Source organism: Neodiprion lecontei, chromosome 6, assembly GCF_021901455.1.
Source record: "Neodiprion lecontei isolate iyNeoLeco1 chromosome 6, iyNeoLeco1.1, whole genome shotgun sequence".
Taxonomy (NCBI): domain Eukaryota; kingdom Metazoa; phylum Arthropoda; class Insecta; order Hymenoptera; family Diprionidae; genus Neodiprion; species Neodiprion lecontei.
In genome coordinates this window covers 2,890,576-2,910,518 of record NC_060265.1, presented here as the reverse complement: position 1 = coordinate 2,910,518, position 19,943 = coordinate 2,890,576, and the positions used below count along the sequence as shown (strand labels likewise).

Genomic DNA, 19,943 nt, shown 5'->3' with positions numbered 1-19,943 from the left:
AAGTACACCGCTCACAATCAGAGATAGTCCATATCTACCTTGCCAACTGAGTATGTATATATTTACATGCATACATACCTACCTGACGCGACAAGAGACTGTACGAAAATATATCTGGGAAAATCGCGAAAGACTCTCGCTCTCTTCCAGCACTCCTCTTGTGTCAACTGTCAATTCGCGGTTGATACTTATGTTCGTACGCGGAATATTTGACAAGCCAGTGACTCCGATGTTAAATATTTGTAAATCACGTATCCGCACTTCGTTTACGCATACATGGCATAGGAACGTCGTACGGTGTATTTGAAAGAGTGTTATATACGTAAAGTAGGTATATCCTTCTATTATACAGCAGCCCAGCTACGGCGCATTTTCCAGTGTTCTTGACCGTCTGCGTATATTGACGTCCGAGGCAAATGTCAGTCGTCGACTTTTCGTAAAAAGATACAAGTTCGGAAAGTTCGTTCGCCAAATAATGGAAGCGCAAGTGCAGTACAAAGGTAAGACCCTAGTGAACTGTCAATATCAGTTTTTATCAATTTTCCCATCGACTCGACGGAGCGCGAATCTACATGCATACAATGTGCTCTAGGCTCTCAACTACGTCGCTGGCTGCATAGTTTTATAAATGTTTCTTCGGCGTAATATGTACTCAATTAGCGCGCGGTTCAATATTTTCCCTTTGTCTTCCACTGCATACGTCCCATACGTCCCACCTGTAGGTACTACGTATTACTAATCAATCAATGTAATATTTTTCCAATCCAAGTTTCAGTAGGCGAACCGTGTTACGGTTACTCTTTGGTTTTCCAAACTGTTATAATAATACCGTCTTATGCGTGCATATACGTATGTAACAATAGATACGCTTGTAGTACGCAATTCATTGACAACACTAATGCCCGCGCAAAAGCATTGCATGTAACGCGATTCAATTATGATACATTTCCTGGTATCGACGTAAACCATTCAATACGCGGTCGATGTCAAAAAAGCAGCAAGGGAAAGCAAACTGCAATAGAAAAGGATGACCTAAATGGACTTAATATAACTGAATATAATTTAATTAGGGAACCATGAGAAAAATGATTTAAACTGAGATACGGCATTTTTTTGGATATAACTGCTCCTTCAAAGCATAATGTATTGGTCAACTTCGGATGGTATAAGTTTGTTAGCCTAGTACATAAGTCTCGTACCAACAACATTAAGGATATACTGTTAATATACATGTTAAAAGCCATGTTCATTATGTATATAAGATACATTAGCATAGACCATTCTGACATTCACCTAATTTTATATTATATCGTATACATACTATATTATGCACAAATAGAAGGGAGAAAAAGAGAGGGAGAGAAGAAGAGAGAGGGAGGGAAAGTGGTCTGTCAATGAAGAGATTTTAAATCTGTTTCATTGCACGATCTGAAACCGCGGGAACGATCAACCGTGTACGGAAATCATAGCTGTCGCACCAATTTGTATCTAATTGATATTACGATATACGTAGATGTATAAAGTGATCTGAGTTTGAAGTTGACAACATTATTCCCACACATGTAATAACTATGTATCGAAAAAAGAAGTCGAAAAAAAGTTTGGCCAAGAGTCCCACGTTGCAGAACTCATCTGGAGGTAAACGTGTTTTGTTTCCTTTCATAATTTTCCACTCGTTCCTCTGGTGCTGGTGTTCTTTGGTTTAAATTTTAATCTCCACGCGTTCGCATAAAAATTGTTGAAATATATTACCTGAACGACAGCTGTTTATACTAACATACATAGGTATAAGTAAACTCCACATCAATTTGGAAACAGATTTTCAAGTAGCGTTACGGCATTGTCTATAGTCACAATTATGGTATTATCCTTGCTCTTTAAGCCGGACTCTCTGTTTAAGCCCTTGACATACAAATAAATGGAATTTGATGCGTTCGAAAAATGTTATTCTATTTGGCTCAACTGGACAGTTATGTTGTGAGCTTAGAAAAAGAACACCTTATTTTTCACGTCTCCCAGACGTCATTGCGTGTCAACGGGTTAATAAATATTTGTCAACACTCGTTGCGATGTTTGCCGCATAAAATTATAATTGCGCACGCAATCAGTTTTTGCGGCGGTCAAAGTCCGATTCAGTTTCACAATTTTGGATCGTTGGAAGAAACTTTTCATTATGAGGATTCTATTTGCGATACAAAGCTACAGAGAATTATTTGAAATCAATTTCCGGCCACTTTTTCAAACTCTGATAACTCGTTTACTGTACGATTTACTGAAAATCTACGAACACTGTATTACCGAATGACAGCGGTTTGGCAGTGTTATAAACCGTATATGTATACATGTACTAAACGAGCGACGAGAGGTGTTCAGGTCAGTGTAGCGTTAGGTTGTCCGATTTCTTGGATCACAAAGAACTGAGGTCGGTGAACCTGATGAAAATTTGCTTGCCAAAAACCGCATAACAGCATTCACTATTTATATAGGTATTCGTGTATTTATATGACCGATTAGGGGGGTTTCTAAGGTAAGAGTGCTGTGCTGGAGTTGATATTTAAAATAATTGAATTTTTTCAGTTTCAAAGCGGAAATTTACAGCTTTTGAATGTATTTTGTTTCAATCTATTCAGCCGATTAGTCTAGCCACAATGAACCAATAAAGTGGTTAGTTTCTACTGCTCTTTCCACAGAAATCCCGTTAATTAACAACCATTTGACGTCATGTTTGATTATCATTTCTGTGCCGAATAACTTCCAATCACTGAAATCCGATTCATGTCCACCGTTGCGACGGACGCAACATTATACGTATAACAATACATATCCTGAATAATTCGCCTACCATCTTTAATTTGATAAATTGTCTCGATTTTGTTTTACATTTCTTTTTACATGGTTTCTATAATATTTACATTATGCACTAGATGTCGCAACGTCTCAACTTATACATCATATCCAATATAATATGTGTATAATATTATTTATTATCAGATATCGGATCGCTGATAGTCACTGTGTCAGATCGACGTACATACATTTATAAATTGACTATAGTGTACAGTTTCGTCGACAGATGTGATGAGATACATTTTATGTCGTCGTTCAATTTACAACTTAGTGACAGAGTCAATCTCGCTAGGTGTACATATCGTATAGATATGCAAGTGTACAGTTAAAAAGTTATGCCGGAATTGCACATATAACAGTACGTATACATATAAGATTCCGGTTGGCCAAGAATTGTTATTCTCGAGATTCCCGCTATATTTACATATTGTGGTGTTAGGTGTGGCTCGTTTGTTTAAAATTACCTAAACCGACCGAGAATTTTTCACTTCCAAACCAATCTGCAACTGAGTCGAATGTATAAATTATTACAATAACTTTATAACGGTTCAGGGCTGCAAGAATTTCTCCTACATGCTAAAATAGCAACGAAAATATACAGGAGAAAGTTTCTTCTTACAGTTGCTATGTACATTCGCACGATGGTAAAATAAAAAAATGAAACCTATAGCAATGATCACGATCCTCTTTCGTACACGATGAAAAGATTTTGTTATTGTTTTTACGCATTTTTCTTTTATTTTTAGGTTCTGCAACTCCGGTCAGAGATGTCAGCAAGAATCAGACACCACCTACACTTCTTTCAAGCTTACGAAGCGTACTTTTTGTAATTGGAACGGTTCTCGTAGGATTTGCTGCTGTTTGCAACTCACTTACTTGGTGAGAACAATTGCAGACTGTAGCGGAGAATTTATATATCATTTTCAATGCAACAGCTTGTAATCATTCGCACTCTGTATATCACTGATGATGATAATTAGGTCTTAATTTATATAATTGCGCGATCAGGCGGGTTTTGCTTTCTATATGTAGGCTTTGCAGAGCCTAATCCAGATAATTAAGGGGAAGTAGGAAACAATTTCGTAAGAATAGGGGCTTATTAGTTTCATCATTTATTCGTAATTTAAGAGAATGAAAATAAGGGCACTTCCATCCTCTATAAAATGAGCTCAACGTGACTCACAATCAATTAAAATTTTGCTTCAGTCGGTAGGAAGTTATCACTTCGTAATTATCATTAGAACTAATACAACTAATAGAACTATTCAATCGGGAAATAATCTTTTTAATTAATTAATTAATGTATTTTTCATTCTTTCGCGGTTTCATTGCACGCGTGATAATACTGTTTAGTACGGCATGATAGTATAGTGAAAAATGTTAATTTCTAGAGTACCCATTGACACTTTCCGTTGAATCCGTTGGATTCTTATATTTTTGCTAGACACTTTCATACATTCTAAATCCTGTTCATATACTTTTTGTATTAGGCACTTGCAGAGGTTTTGGGGAGCCTCAGGTGATTTCTGGCAAGCACAATGGGACAAAATCTTGGATACCATTGGAGAAGATCCCATGAATTTATGGGTTTTTGGTACGAGAATTTTCACAAACTATACAATAGTACACCAGTAATTATACATTCAACTGATTGAATGATCCAATTTCGATTCAACTTCAACAATAATTTTATGAAAACTTGAGATTGACGATCGTTTGAGGACTTATAGAAAAATATATATCCGCGTAATTTTATCTGAAATATTCCTGTCTTGTTGAAATTGTTTGTTCGCTTGAGACGAAAGGTGTCAATTTCACGTCGAATATATACACATCATGAGTATGCATAGATAGCAAATATCCAATATGCCAAACTACTCGTTATTATAGACTCCGAAAACCGCTGCTTCTCTTCTCTTTCTCTTATGCCGAAATATTTTTCGGGTATGAGACTAGAGCGTCGGAATAAGAGAATAAATTAATAAAACGGTGAAGTAAATCGAATTTGGGGGTATACTTAAACTTTAACTTGAGTTCAATTATCATACGAGCCATTTCTCTGATATTTATCATTGCAGGGTCCATGGGGCTGACCTTGGTGGTCTACTGGTTGTTCGGTGGAATTTACACCCTTCTAGATATCACTAATCGTCCAGCTGCGTTAAGGCGTTATAAAATTCAACCAGGCACCAACGAACCGGTTGATACCCGAGAACTATGCAAAGTTATAGCTCAGGTTCTGTTCAACCAGATCGTTGTTGGCTTGCCGTTTGCGTATTTGACCTTCAAGCTAACAAAATGGCGAGGATATCCAGACATGAGAGAACTGCCAACCTTCCACTGGGTACTGGCGGAAATTGCCATACACATTTTATGCGAAGAGATAGGATTTTACTATTCTCACAGGTGAACAGCGATTCTTTGCTCATTAATCGTTCAGCACTTTCACAAGTCTCACGATTGGAAATTTCTCTCAATTTTGAAAATTCACGTTTCAGACTACTCCATAGCCGCTACTTGTACAAGCACATTCACAAACAACATCATCAATGGACAGCCCCGATAGCGGTGACTGCTCTTTACTGTCATCCACTGGAACATATTGGGTCTAATCTAATTCCACCATTCTTGGGAGTCTTTATCGTAGGCTCCCATGTTGCAACTGCTTGGCTTTGGTTCTCTTTGGCCATTCTGTCAACTCTCAATGCTCACTCTGGTTATCATTTACCATTCTTCCCATCGCCGGAGGCCCATGATTTCCACCACTTGAAGTACGTAATATTTGTATTTATTCAATTCAATTTGAGCAGGAACCTAGCGTGATCCTTACTTTTTTTTTTGCCGTGGTAGTTGAATCCAGGTGGCCACATGTTCTTAATGCTGCAGATACAGTCGATCTTCGTCTGCGATAAAACGAAAATTGATATCCCACGTGTGTGTTGATATGTTAGGATTCTTCTAATTCAGGGAAATCTTCTTTTCCAGGTTCAACCAATGCTTCGGCGTTCTTGGAGTATTGGATCGTTTACATGGCACTGATACCCAGTTCCGTGATTCAAGAGCTTATGCTCGACATGTTATGATGCTCAGTCTGACCCCACCACGAGAGGCCTTTCCCGATCAAGCAAAATACAAATCTAAGTAGATTGTACTGTGTATCAGACAATGTTTCGACTTCGGCAGTAGCAATTCTGTCATTATTTTGGTAGAAGGGCAATTTCATTGGTCAGATTTTACCGTTATATATATTATATTTTTCAAACACATCTTGTTGCTCACAATTTATCGAATGTACTGATAAGAATTGGTGACAGGGCCCACAATTTTGTCTCATAATATTTCGATTCTCTCTGTGTTTTCGCGGAACAACGGGTCAACGTTTTAATAACACTGATAGAAGGTGAATAAAGCTGATTTAAAAAAATTGCCTTTGACAACAAGATATTGTTGTTTGAAGAAGATTCATTGAAAGAAATTATACGGATTTACACATACTCCGTTTAATGAAAAAATCTAATTACAAAAGAAAACTCTGTTGATTCTGATCAGACTCCATCCACTTTATTGCCTTCATGCCATATTACCCACCTATGAGCCAGCTCGCTATGCTATCTTTCGTTAAGCGGAGTATAGTTGATATACATTAGTTAAAATAGTCATCGGTCACGATACTACCTATAATGTCAAATGACGTACCTATGTATACAATTTAAAAACCGAGCGTATAAAATAATTGAAAAATATGTGTCTATAAGATAGTGAAGCACATGTGATATATACTGTGTACATATGTGCGTATATACATGTACTGTGTATATACACGTGTGTGTGTATAAATAATAATCTCAATTTTATTTTGCTTTCATAGTGATGCTGAGTTTGTAACTCGCTATTTAAATACGGCACACTGATTTGCTACCCACACGTAATTCCTTTCGCCCAGTTTGTATTAGTCAATTATGGTATAGGTATTGTGCAAATTAATCCCATTATGAGACTTATACGAAAATCTTAAAATAATGACGATGCACAAGAAAAAGATATGATTAATCCATTATTATACCTGGCACTGCACAGTTTTATTCTTCAACACATCTACCTGTACGTATAATCACAATTTTTGAATGAAAACGATTTCTATGAATTCATTGTATTTTCTAATATTTGTTTTAATAAGCAATGAATGGAGTATGGACGGATCATGGAACAATAAGATTACATAATGTATTAAACTTTGAACGTTATTGTCCCCTTTACTGCTGTGTACAAACAATAAGTACAAACAGCGAGTTTTTTTTTCTTCAGCCAACAAGCATTAGTTTAAAAATTATTCATTTTTCTCAGAACTCAATAGAACTGTACTGCTATTTTCACTACTCTCAAAAGCAATGTAATATTGCTCTCAATAGGCAAAAAAAAAAATAATTAGATCATCACCAACCACCAGAATGGCTCGATGTTAATAATATTTCACAGTGAATGCATATAGTCGTAAATGTAATTGGGAAATGTATAAATTTTAGTTCGATAGGCATGTCCACCTTTCGTTTGAGTCAAGACACCCAAAAAACGAAGTTGAATTAATGTCATGTAATCTTTAATTCCTGTTACAGTAATTTATCTGGTACCAATTTTTAATCTGTTGTAAGTCTACAATGACACAGAAATAAAGTTGAAAAGTTACGTCATTCAAAGAGGTTTTGGGTCGCTTTGCAATATATAGCTGATATTTATATTATAGCGAATGTTTGCCAAAGCGGACCACTCGAAATTGTAATTACAGATGGGATTAACCTCCCATGGATAACGTAAAATACAGAATTACGTCAACTGGTACAAGTGACCTACTTCATCAAATATTTTATGTGTATACGTATGGTAAGTTTGGATCTTCGTCAGGTAGAAAAAATTCAAATACAGACAGATGCGTTATGTAGGTTTCGAAATTTGTGTAATCATGTGGATATATGAACTCTGAGGAAACCTTGGAATAGTCAGAAATTGCTCTCTGGAAGATAGTGAGGATAAAGACCCGTTTATTCCTAAGTTTTGAGCAATAAATTGGCACAAGGGTTTTTCCAGTCTTCTGTCTAAATAATAATTTCGCTTTGATGGATAGGATTATTGTATCAGAAATTATTGCATTGAATATTGTATAGATAGAATTCGTTCACAACGATCTTATTTCGAAATTGTGAATATTTGCAACTTACAGTAATTTTAACATCTTACCAATGCGTTGTGTTTACATACCCATTTCAAAAGTTTGGATTTAAATAAAATCTTTGGAAACACCATTCTGGCTCACGTGTGGTATTTCAAGTTTTTCTTTCTATGTTAATCATGATATTCGATCGTGTCATCATGAAAAGTAGTAAAAATTATAACAATAAACATCGATATGGTCAGTAAAATATTATTTGTATTTAGTAACAACTTTAATTCTTACATCTCTCTACGCATGTATAAAAATAATCACTATTATATTGCTCAGTGATACTTATATTCCAATAAAAAATAGACTTTAAAAAATCAAATTGTAAAAAAACAAAAAACCGTTAACGTCGAATTTAGCATTTACTAATTTCACGAACAACGACAATTATAACGGCCAACGACTTCAAGAGTACAATATTCACATATATCATCCAACCGATAATCCTTAAGGAACGCACTTGTTAAATGGGATGTAGCTGTTAAGCTGCGCAAGTCGAAGATAGTATTGCGCCCAGTAAAATATTTCTTTGGTTCTCTATTCATATCTTGGGACAATGTTTGAACCTTTAAATGCACTAAGGTGTTTTTTCCTTAGCTTGTACGATGATATACCTAATTGAATGAAATTACTGTTGTTACAGTTTTTTGAGAAAATACAAGAGTAATACAGGTACCACATTAGTCCTGTCTTCCAATTTATTGAACATGTCATCTTCTTCATCCCCCTCTGTGCAATTGAAGGACAACAGTCCTGCTCAAAACAATGTTACATGAGAATCATTTGAAATTGATCAGAGTAAGATCTCAGTATGAACTCACAACAAAAGAATTTAATGTTGCCATTATATTCTTATCTACATGTATCGTATATTCATTTCTATTTATAAAAATTATTTGAAAATATTTCTATTACGCATATATGTATATATGTACAATATTCATCAGTATTTTTCATCATTTTATAGCCGTTTACACACTATCTTTCCAAGTATAGGTATGTGTATCATGGGCTTTATTGTCCAGTATTGCATAATAACTGTGAAATATTAAACTGAGTTAATGGTTTATTTCATAAACATGGTTTCAAATAGTATCGAAGACTCATCCTTCAATTGATATTTTGATGCTCAATTGATAATCTCAAACTTTGCACCGATTTTTCAACAAATGCATTTCATCATTTTCATCATTATTTCACTATTCAATTATTATCCTATACATACAACATCGAACTTCATTCTTGAACGTCTCAATTTGTCAGTGGTGTTTAAAATACTCTCCCAAAACTCAATATACAGTGTTTATCGTGTGAAAAAATATTCAGTTGTAATTTCAATTATACCCCAGTGGGAAATTTGTCACTTGTTGAAAGGCGAACAGTTATTCGCGTAGCGCATGTATGTTTATAGAATTGTAGCTAATATCAGTTTTGACGTTTTAGAATAAACAGAGGCAATCGCCAAACCCCAAATTTACAAAATAAGCAAAAAAGTTTTCTGTTTCATTATGTTCGTTATTGTTGGTCAATTAAATTGATATTACCATAAAATGTTCGACTTTGCTCCTAATCGTTGTACATTCCATCAATAAGGAAATCCATTCTCCTGTAATGTCGTTTATCCCAACAGTCCCTCCCTTGTCTGTACAATACAAATACGCCAACGCCTAATAAAGGAACTGCCATAATGGTGATAGCAATAGGTACTATGTAATCAATTTTTCTGATCACGCCAATTTGTGGCTTTTGTTCAGCTGTGGAAGGCATATCTTCATCATCATCACCCTCGCCAATGGTATAGGTTGGTTTAGCCTTATGTGTTACTTGCGGCATGCTTATGTTTTCACCAGATATTTTGAACTGGGTAGAATCCACCTTGGTATAGTTTAATTTGCTTTCTGGATGATTACTTTTATCGATCAGAAGTGTAGTCGGCTTAGCTATAACAGGTAATTTTGTCGAAGTATTTGTTGAATTAAATCCTCTTGTAGGTGATAAATTTTGGCCCGATGTTTCAGACTTATCAAGACGTGACAAATCCTCTCGATTATCAACTTGTATTCCAGGCAATGTTTCATTCTCTGAAACTCCTTTTCGTGGAACTATTGACGACTTTGCAGGTTCTTCACCGTTTGTGTTCTTTTCAGAAGTTGACATTCGGTTCTCACCAGTCATAAATGAACCACCTTCAGCTACGATAGTAGTCTCCTTGGAAGCTGCTGGGTCACTTATAGCACTAACCAGTTGGGAAATACTGTCTTGCACCACCTGTTGATTATATCGACACTAGTTACAGTTCCAGAATTTAGCTTACAAATAATTGGTATTATTCGCGAACTCGCGTCGCAAGAAGATAAAAATGAAACTAATAAACAGCGAGTATGAATTACGTTAATCCTGGGCTTACATATTTGTGTTCATTGCCACCAGTAGATCTAGGAGAAGATGAATATGTTGCAGGGGCTGCAGTTGTATTTCTAGACCCCTCTAAAGGATCTGCTAATGTAGATCGTGGATTTTCTTTTGCTTTTGAACTCTCATTGACTACAATTAGAGAGGTTACAACAGATGTCAAGCAGATCAACACCAATGCCGCATTAAATATCAACATTTTAACTGGTTCAACGGATAACATTCAATAACTAAGGTAAAAATAATGCCTCTATCTATTTATAAACTTTGTAAAATGTTTAAAACACATAGAAAAACTAAAAAATAAGTGGTCTGAACCACAGATCAACTCTCTAAGCCATATTTTGTTCTTCTTCCGTCCTTCTTCCCTCTTTTCGGCTCTTCCCCTTTTCGATGCTTACCAGAGAAACACCAGAGCATTGAGAGTAATCCATGGAGTGTGCACAAGGAGCACGAACACCACGCAACAACCAGCTGCCTGAAATAAGCTGGCACTGGTGTATCGTATGGGCAGTGAAGACTACGAATCACATTGCAAGATCATCGATTAGTCGATTTTGAGCATCCCTGCAACCACCCTGTATTATTTTACCACCCTGCAGCTAATGACACCTTGGTACAAAAGGAACACTAGCGACACTAGTGGTACAAAAAATAAACGCATTCGGAACGGTTACTGTAACAAGTTTTGTCAATTCACCCATATCAGTCGATGCTCCTTGTGGCAGTCTCCGTGGAGCACTGAACCATAGAATAATCCCCGCAAATTAGGAACTTAATTTGCTTGGTTCAAACCCCGCTAGGTGGATCTAGTTTAGCTTCGCATAGTTCTACTCACAGCAGTGAATACAGGTGGAATACAGAGAATCAGCTGTGATTTTCTGATTAACGTATGAAAAAGGCTGTCATCGCGCGAGAAAAGTAAGTTACAAATATTTTGCCTACTGCTACGTTAAAATAACTATTCTTTAGTTACTGACAACTTTACTGTGTTGCTGCTGCCGTTCCTATTGCAAAAAAATACCAATTACAGATTTTTAGAACGTCTTGAGGATACTGAGCACTGAAGTACACAGAACGCGCTAATGCATAGAATGAGTCATAAGTACCATGTCATGTCAGCGACTGTATAGGCATGGTTTTGTTCATAACAACAAAAATATTTTACCTCAAATCGTTTATATTCCTTAGGAAAAAATGGAGTGGCTATTTGGAAAACGTGTTACTCCTGAGGAGATGCTCCGAAAGAATCAAAGAGCTCTAAACAAGGCGATGCGAGACTTGGATAGGGAAAAAATGCGCATGGAGCAACAGGAGAAGAAGATTATTGCCGACATTAAAAAACTCGCCAAAGAGGGACAAATGGCAAGTTTGCACTATCATATAATGACAGTAATGAAAGTGTACTAATTTGTCCCTATATATTATAGGAAGCTGTTAAAATAATGGCTAAGGATCTTGTGAGAACAAGAAGATACGTTAAGAAGTTTATGCTAATGAAAGCTAATATTCAGGCTGTTTCATTGAAAATACAAACACTACGTTCTCAGAATACCATGGCGCAAGCTATGAAGGGTGTAACCAAAGCAATGCAGAGTATGAATAAGTAAGTTTACTGCTTATCTTATTCAATTAGAAAAAAAATTATAGGGGCTAAACTCTTGTTCGGGAGTGAATCGTCATCATTGCCTTTTCTGGGTTCCAGACAACTGAATTTACCACAAATCCAAAAGATCTTACAAGAATTTGAGAAGCAGTCCGAAATAATGGACATGAAGGAAGAAATCATGAATGATGCCATCGACGATGCAATGGAAGATGAAGGAGATGAAGAAGAAAGGTAATCATTAACAATTAATCAGACGAAAACGCATATCTTTGTCCTATGCAAGTACTCTTCTTGAGGTATCCTGTGGTTTCATTCCATTTACCAATTTTAATCCCTTATTAAATGGTTAGAGCTCTAATATTTGTCTTGCATACTCATCTAGCGACGCTGTTGTCTCCCAAGTCCTGGATGAACTTGGCCTGCAATTGACGGACCAATTGTCTGGTTTACCTCAAGCATCCGGATCTTTGAGTGTGACAGGAAATAAACAACCTATTGCAACAGCAGTTGGAGGTGGCGGAACCGCAGGCGGTTCAGACGGAGCTGGTAATGTCAATGATGCGGACGCTGACTTGCAAGCAAGGCTCGAAAACTTACGTCGTGAATAAACTCCACATTCATACCAATTATTATAAATCTATAAATACTGTACAGAAATTGCTTAACATATTGTGATAAATCAAGAGCTAGCTGGAACCTATGAAGATCTTCACGCAGCCGACGCAAATTATATCCGTATTTGGTCTTCTGCATGTCGGGAACATGTTTTTGTTTTTTATACGCATTAATGATAATTGACGCAGCTTATTGGTTTCACAGTCGCATAAAACATTACTATACTTAAAGTACCAACTGCTTATTAAGATAGACTGAAGATTCTCGTGACTCGAGGCCAGTGGCCACAGTACTAGAAATCGTTTCAAATTCTTGAACTCGAGCTAAAACAACTCTGAAATTGGTTACTTCAATATGCTACAGTAAAAGAAACATTAAACACCATTTCATATTAACTATACTGAAAGTTGAATGAAACGTTAAAATTCGTTTCGTGTATTTAATGTGAAAAATATTTAAGACTTTTATTTTCGTATTTTTCTAAAATCAGGAAAAACATAAGAATAAGCTCCGTCAGTACATTTTTTTTCTCATTGTAAAAAGCAGCCTTCACTTTTTACTCTCCAGTTCACTGATATCAAGATTACCATAAAAAATATGCACATGTATGTACCTACATTGATGTTTACCATTATTTATACTGTCTAAATAATTAAATAAAATGCCTTTGCGTTAATAAGACAACGCAACCTGAACTTAAATAATTCGAGAACTTTTAAATTTGCTAATGAAGTAGTATGACTACGCATTCCACTACTCGCAATGCTACTGTTATCGATGAGATACCATGTGTGCCATTTCAGTTCATCAGGCGTTTTGAGAAAAATAAATTGCACACTGTTGAAATCTGTACAATTATTAACATTTTTTAAATCAATACTTTGATTACAAAAGTATGACATGTGTATTATACTGTACGAATACTTTTGTGTTCGTTAGTGAAATGTGCAAAAGAACAATTTCCACATCAGTTTGGTTATAGCTAGAACATAAAATAATATTAGTTTGTTAATTCTGCGTTTTCACATAGTGTTTTATTATTAAATTAAGTGAAAAAAAAATTAATAAATAATTAAGATAGAGAAGTAACACAAAGTTCATTACTGTATTCACTTATTTAACCTTTGGAAGACAAGGAATTATTTTTTTGAAACCTTATGGGTTTACGAGATGAAGATCCTCCTTGGATTAGCATGTTCCTTGCCGCAAAAGAAGTTACCATTTCTGCACTGTTATGATGGCATCCTACCCTATGAAGCTCAAGAACTAAATAAATACAGATTGAATGCCAAACCATCTGTATTCAAACACAAGCCAATTCGTCTGAAGTATTTGATAGATGACAATGTTGTGCAAGTTAGCTTATCGATATCACCCGAGGCTTAATACTGCAACTGATTCAGTGTCATTTAAAAGAAAATGGTAATCACACAAAAGGTATTCCGCTGAGCACACTGTATCTGAAATCACATCGATTGATCAATCTATGTAGATCTACTTTTCATTTTGAACAATATCCGATTTCGTCTGTCTACTTCGTGTGATTTCTCAGTGAGATTAGATTTTCATGATAAGGAACAAAGCAGGTAAGACATTATGAAAGATGATCAGTTATACAATTTTTGCATTATTGTGAAATCATTGACAGTACAGAGAATTAATTATGAAAATCTCACAAACATACGATCATATTGTTTTGTTATTTTTATGTAGCGAGATCTAGATTGAGTACAACAAACCGTGATATTGTGTTTTAATAGTAGTAGCATTTCCACTTTTTATCAATATTATTATTATTACTATTTTTAATGGATATATTTTTTTAAATTTAATTATCATTGTTAGTGATTTTTGTAAATTTGATGGAGTTCGTATATTCGGACAATTGCTAGACGGATGCTTACGTAAAACAACATTAATAGATTAATCTCACAAATTGTCTAAGTTCTTGAACAGGGATATTTATTTACAGGGTGAAACGGTTTTTTTTTTACTTATGTTCTTAGGTAGTTTAGAGCTCTTCAAATAGAAGTCAACAATCGAATGTAGACAACAAGACTCGTAGCATTCTTATAACATTATTTAGGCGTTCGTTCTATAAGTTCTGCTTACAGTATGTACTGCATTACCATGGAACACGAGTCTTTCATTCTGCAAAAAAATATACTGTAAAAATATCAAAACAAGAACTGAAGGTCATTTCTGCATTATGAATAATTCAAAAATTGTTCGTTTTTCACTTACTGCACCTGATTCCTCAGATTATATTCCGTTTATTTCAATTAGTAGGCAAGAACTTTTCGAAGGTATGTTTCTATCACGTTGCTAATATCAGTTCGAAATAATGAAGGGTGAAATACATAATAAATTAATGACGCGCAAAGAATATCGGCGTTTCGATATTTGTTAACGTACAAGAAAAAAAAAAAAATTCAACATTGATCAAGCATTTAAATAATATAAATATCTATAACTAAAAGTGTTATTTACTATACAAATTATCTACCAGCCTGTGCGCTTAGTTCAGAAACATTATATTTTACATATTTACAAGCCATTGTAATAGGTAATTATTATGAGAAGAACAGCTTAAAAAAGCAGGAAAATATATAAAATTGGAAATTTGATATTGGCAAGTAGCGGTGAGTCATATAGTCCAGACTTGCACTTTCTCTGCAACTATGCACCAACTCGCGTGGTCGTAGTAGGACGAAATAATATGTAAATTTTCAACATATTTATTAATTAGTTGGTCCAACTCTCCTTCTCTGAAAACATGATAGTACTGGTGATACGTTATGGCTCCGCCTCCATGATCAGATGGCAATGACTCTTGCGAAGATGAACCTGTTAAAGTTCCATTGCTAGTTGCAGATAATATACATTCAGAATTAACAGACGCCTGTTGCCTAACCATCGGAGGACGGGAGTTAATCTCTTCCGAAGCTGAACGTCCTTCGGACTGAAGTTTGCTCTTGGCATTTTTACTTTTACACTCGGTATTACAAGATCCGAGAGATGCTGAACTACCATTGTGAGTTTTTTCCATTGCTACGGATTCTCGAAATGATTCGGTTTGACTGAAATCGCTAAGACTGGTAGTGTTTTCTATGGAATCTCCGATGTCGCTTGACTCGATCGAATTTCCGAATCTTAGACGTGCCTTTTCTTCAATTTCTTCGATAAATCTCGTAGCGCTACCCTGGGACTGTATTTCAGGCACACCTTGTCCCGTGCATGAATCTTTAATTTCATTCTTCTCTCGAACGGTATATTCTCCATTATTTGAAATCAAAACAAAATCCATGATATCCTCGGCATTTCCTCTCTCAATGAGTAAATTATTAATTATACTTTTACTACTTATGTCTGCGTTTGAGCATTCTAGCCCAAGCAAATTATCGCTTGGCTTATTGTCAGTTTTTGAAATCTCCATACCGTTTGTACATTTATTTAACCAGGCATTGGTGTCTACTAGTTCGCTATATTTACAAGTTGCCAATTTTTCGTTGCCTGACAGCTGTTTGTATCGAGGTATATACGAGTCGATTATAAAAGAATTAACGACTTTAGGTTCCAAGTTCGCCACACACACATCCAAGTCGATCCTTTTCGGTTTTGAATCCTGGCTGAATTCCAGTTCAGTTTTTTGGCAATATTTATCAATGTCATGGATGAGGTTTTCATTCAATTTTTCCGTAAAGTCGATCAACTGTTGTCGGCATTCTTCGTCCCATGTCTTTGTCTCCGGCAAAAAAGAATTCGGTTTTGAGTCATCCAATAACTCTTGTAGCTCCGAGGGAGAGGCACCATCACTTCTCCACGAATTTGGAAACTTCAATGAATCATCCAAAGTTGTATATTTTTGTGCTTTTGATGAGTACATGTCACTGTGCGGTTTCACTTGGATTGCTGTTTCCACAGCATCCTCAAGAGAACTGGCAACGATGGCTGCTGCTTCCAAAAGTCTAATTGATTGCGACGATGCTAATGACACTTCCGTCGACGATTCACTTAGGCTTCTGGGTGTCAATAATTCGTACGCGCTGTTGTTATCTAAATGACTAAATTCGGAATGCCTTACCACCAAAGATGGGTGCCTTTCGTTTGGATTTTGCGACATCTCTTGTCCATTGCCATCCAATTTAACGTTATCTGAAAATTAACCAAAGAATTGCTCATTAATAGACTTTAAATAAACCTACGACATTAAGACTTGACAAAATTTCACTATACCTTTAACTGTCGTGAAACGCTCATCCGATATCACGCTGATTACAGAACCGACGGATTCAGGGGACGATACCCCACTTGAGTCGCTATCCAAATCATCTGTTTCCGGATTGAATAGTTCTAAAGACAAGAGTCTCGGCAAAGGCCTAGTAACTGTTTCTAAGCGACCAGGAGCAGCCGCTGAGGCACGTCGGACCAATGGGAACGACGGCTTGGCACATCTAGTCGCAAAGCCTGGTTTTTGTTTGAGGAGTTCCTTTATTTGATTCAATCTCGATTTACGACTTTCTTCCTCGTTGATAGATTCTGTACTGGATTTCTCAGTTATGATCTTAGCTCGTGGCATCGAGACTTCCTCGGGTACTGGGACCAGAGGGGCTTCGTCCAATGATACGACATTCTCAGTGTTTGTTGCTTGCGACATTGGCTCGTTCTCTACTTGAGTCGGTGATAATTGCTTTGTAGGGCTGTGTTTTTCTATTGTAGAATCCGTACAAACACTGGGTGGATCAAGTAGCTCCGAACTTTGAGAATCAGTAATTTTCTGTTGATTGCTAGAATTGAAGTCGGTCTCATCAGCAGAAATCAGTTTATCAAATATAGAAGTTTGATGACTACTAGAAAAAGCGCTAAAAAATTTCCTAGGTGGTATTGAGTTTAGCGTACGAGGAGATAGTCCAGGTGGGCTTGTCGGTGGTAACGACTTGCTGGTGGCAGGAAATTGTTTAAGCAGCGGTGATATCGGAATCAGTTTCAATCTTGGTCCCATTAAATCAGGAGGGTGTTTCACTCGTGGTGAAGGCGGAGCAGACATAGCGCTTAACTGACAACCAGGAGTTGCTGAGATTGCATCAATAATGGATGACAAGTCGTGTTTTGGCACGTAAATAACCGAAGCAAAACTGTCTTCCGAATCAACACTAGTGTCACTTTGCAAACTACTGTCCTTGGATGAATCTGATCCATCTTCACGCGATAATCGTCTCTCGACTATTTCCGCATCTTTTTTTATTGTCGTCGTAACTTTCTCTGCGGGTTTCAATTTCGACGACACCGGCTCACAGGGCATCATCGTACTGCAGCTTGTTTCATCTTCGTTTTCAGCAGATGTCCAACCTTGGAGCATTTTGACAAATCCGTTTTTAATTGACATACCAGACACCTTTTCTATATTCGTGGTTGACTGTTTTATTCTATTTGTAAGGCCACTTTTCAACAGTTGGAATCGTTTTGTAGCATTCGTAGAATAAAGTGAATCCTTGAATGCTTCGAATGCTTTTCGGTTACATATTATCTCCTCGTTTAGCGAAGCTTGCTTCATTATGTTCCTTCGCACTTTTTCCTTTTCCTTCAGTCGATCAATAGACATCAACTCCTCGTTCAGAGAGCTCTGTTTCTGTACATTTCCACGTTTTAGAGGGAACCTTTGTACAGTCTGAAATGAGAAGCAAGATTGAGTTAGAAGCAGCCTTCGTTGCAGAACAATTTGTTATTACCAATGATAAAGGTTTGCAGGCTAGAGGACGAGGTATCAATGCCACGAAAAAAATGATAAATCAACAATATAATAATATTGGCATATCTGATCTGAAAGAAAATTCACCTGAAAATCTGGAAGGTCCTTAATGAGTTCTTGAATGGCAGTGTTTTCAGAAATTTCTACACATACATCTTCTATGAAATGAGACTTTTGCTTCACAAGCTTAGGCTTTGCATTGGTAAGGGGTGGAGTTTCGGCCGTTTCATTTAAGAACGAATCAGATGTTAACGTAGAGCAGAGACCAGGTATACTAGAGCGTGATCTCACTAGGTTGAGTCGTTGTATTTCCAGAATATCACCAAGGCTTTTTGACTTGACACTCAGGGTGTCAGGATATTTGTTGAGCGTTGCATTCAAGTCCTCAAGTCGGCGCAATTCTATTGGCAAATCGTCCACATCCCCGCTATCATATTCCTGTTGCATGTGCCGTTTTACTTTTCCTCCGCTTTGGCTCCAAGTCTCCAAAAACCAAGGACGACTTCCAGGGCAGTTGCGCTTACCTCCTGCCAATTTCTGAATATCAAACGTCAGTGATTAGCTTCGATGAAAACAAGTGCCAAAACGTTATTGTGCGTAAAATTCTGTTTGTCAGAAATAGAATGAGCAATGACTCACCTGTAAGGCTCTGCGCACAAAACTGTAGCATGTTTCATTTGGACTAGAGAGACTGCTGGTTGAGGGAGATGGGCTTAGCACTGGATCAATCCAGTAACTTTTGGTTCCATACTTTTTTCGACTATTTCTGAAAATGATTACACTTCCAAGTATTTTTACAGTTCACATATCAGATGGGATTTCATCGTAGTTTGAAAACATTCAGTGTGGTAAGCGGTAACAAGTACCTCTTGGATGTTAGAAAATCCTTTGGGGCTATCTGGTTGTGTTGTATTTCATCGGCATATGGAATTCCCGAATATGTAGCTCCATTCGAAAACGAGCTAAGACAGTAGGCTTTGGGCCACGGAATCAACACATCTTGAGACTCGAACTGGTAAAATAAACATTACATTGTAAAATGTGTCAAGACTTCCAACGAAAAATGTCACTTTACAGCCTAATTGAAAGTTATATAGTTCTCAATTCACCTTTCTGTGTCGCTGTTCCATAGCCCAGACAGATATTACCAACCGTCCTCCAATTCGCAATACTCTTGCCAATTCCTTAAGCGCGTGAATTCGCCGCTCAGTTGTCGCAAAATGATGAACAACAGCAATGGATAAAACTGCATCAAAGCTGTCATCGCGAAAAGGTAATGACAGATTGTCACAAATCAAGACCTGGAATTTGAATTCAAAATATAATACGTGCAATTTCATAACTCTGGTTATGCCGCTATACTACAGTACTGCACAGCATACCTCATTTTCTTTTTCTCGTGCAATGTCCGTCAGATGTTTGCACCTGTCTGCCCCAACTTTAAATATACTCTGATTGACGCTCAAATACTTCCCGTTGCCACAACCTGAGACAAT

At 36.7% G+C, this 19,943-nt stretch overlaps 4 protein-coding genes across 16 annotated transcripts in view; 2 read left to right on the top strand and 2 right to left on the bottom strand.

The window, feature by feature from the left end:
* Positions 1-104: 104 nt before the first annotated feature.
* LOC107222629 (fatty acid hydroxylase domain-containing protein 2) lies at positions 105-7,541 on the top strand. Of its 2 annotated transcripts, none has more exons than XM_015662063.2 (6): positions 105-500; positions 3,594-3,726; positions 4,338-4,441; positions 4,926-5,253; positions 5,346-5,618; positions 5,833-7,541. In XM_015662063.2, exons 1-6 carry the CDS (start codon positions 476-478, stop codon positions 5,990-5,992), a joined length of 1,023 nt encoding a protein of 340 aa, XP_015517549.1. In that variant the 5' UTR covers positions 105-475; the 3' UTR covers positions 5,993-7,541. The 2 variants fall into 2 exon arrangements, with proteins under 2 accessions (XP_015517549.1, XP_015517547.1); XM_015662061.2 differs by lacking the exon at positions 105-500 and adding an exon at positions 1,412-1,638.
* Positions 6,116-11,051, bottom strand: LOC107222628. 2 transcript variants are annotated; one of them, XM_046743721.1, is made up of 3 exons: positions 10,470-11,051; positions 9,607-10,330; positions 6,116-9,536 (listed from the first exon to the last, which is right to left on the bottom strand). In XM_046743721.1, the coding sequence occupies exons 1-2, from the start codon at positions 10,695-10,697 to the stop codon at positions 9,629-9,631; spliced, it is 930 nt and encodes a 309-aa protein (XP_046599677.1). In that variant the 5' UTR covers positions 10,698-11,051; the 3' UTR covers positions 6,116-9,536; positions 9,607-9,628. The 2 variants fall into 2 exon arrangements, with proteins under 2 accessions (XP_046599677.1, XP_015517546.1); XM_015662060.2 differs by having other exon boundaries at positions 6,116-10,330; positions 10,470-11,043.
* A 150-nt stretch (positions 11,052-11,201) lies between these two features.
* Positions 11,202-13,399, top strand: LOC107222645 (charged multivesicular body protein 2a). The gene is made up of 5 exons (XM_015662091.2): positions 11,202-11,395; positions 11,666-11,839; positions 11,905-12,080; positions 12,180-12,314; positions 12,466-13,399. The coding sequence occupies exons 2-5, from the start codon at positions 11,672-11,674 to the stop codon at positions 12,689-12,691; spliced, it is 705 nt and encodes a 234-aa protein (XP_015517577.1). The 5' UTR covers positions 11,202-11,395; positions 11,666-11,671; the 3' UTR covers positions 12,692-13,399.
* The window catches only part of LOC107222643, a 28,328-nt gene continuing 21,619 nt past the window's right edge, over positions 13,235-19,943 (bottom strand). For all 11 annotated transcript variants that reach the window (XM_046743706.1, XM_046743707.1, XM_046743697.1 and 8 more), the window contains 7 exons: positions 19,830-19,933; positions 19,557-19,748; positions 19,314-19,459; positions 19,087-19,213; positions 18,535-18,984; positions 16,935-18,366; positions 13,235-16,853 (listed from right to left, as the gene is read on the bottom strand). In XM_046743706.1, the coding sequence (XP_046599662.1) occupies positions 15,346-16,853; positions 16,935-18,366; positions 18,535-18,984; positions 19,087-19,213; positions 19,314-19,459; positions 19,557-19,748; positions 19,830-19,933 (3,959 nt within the window). In that variant the 3' untranslated portion in view covers positions 13,235-15,345. The remainder of the gene's footprint in view (positions 16,854-16,934; positions 18,367-18,534; positions 18,985-19,086; positions 19,214-19,313; positions 19,460-19,556; positions 19,749-19,829; positions 19,934-19,943) is intronic.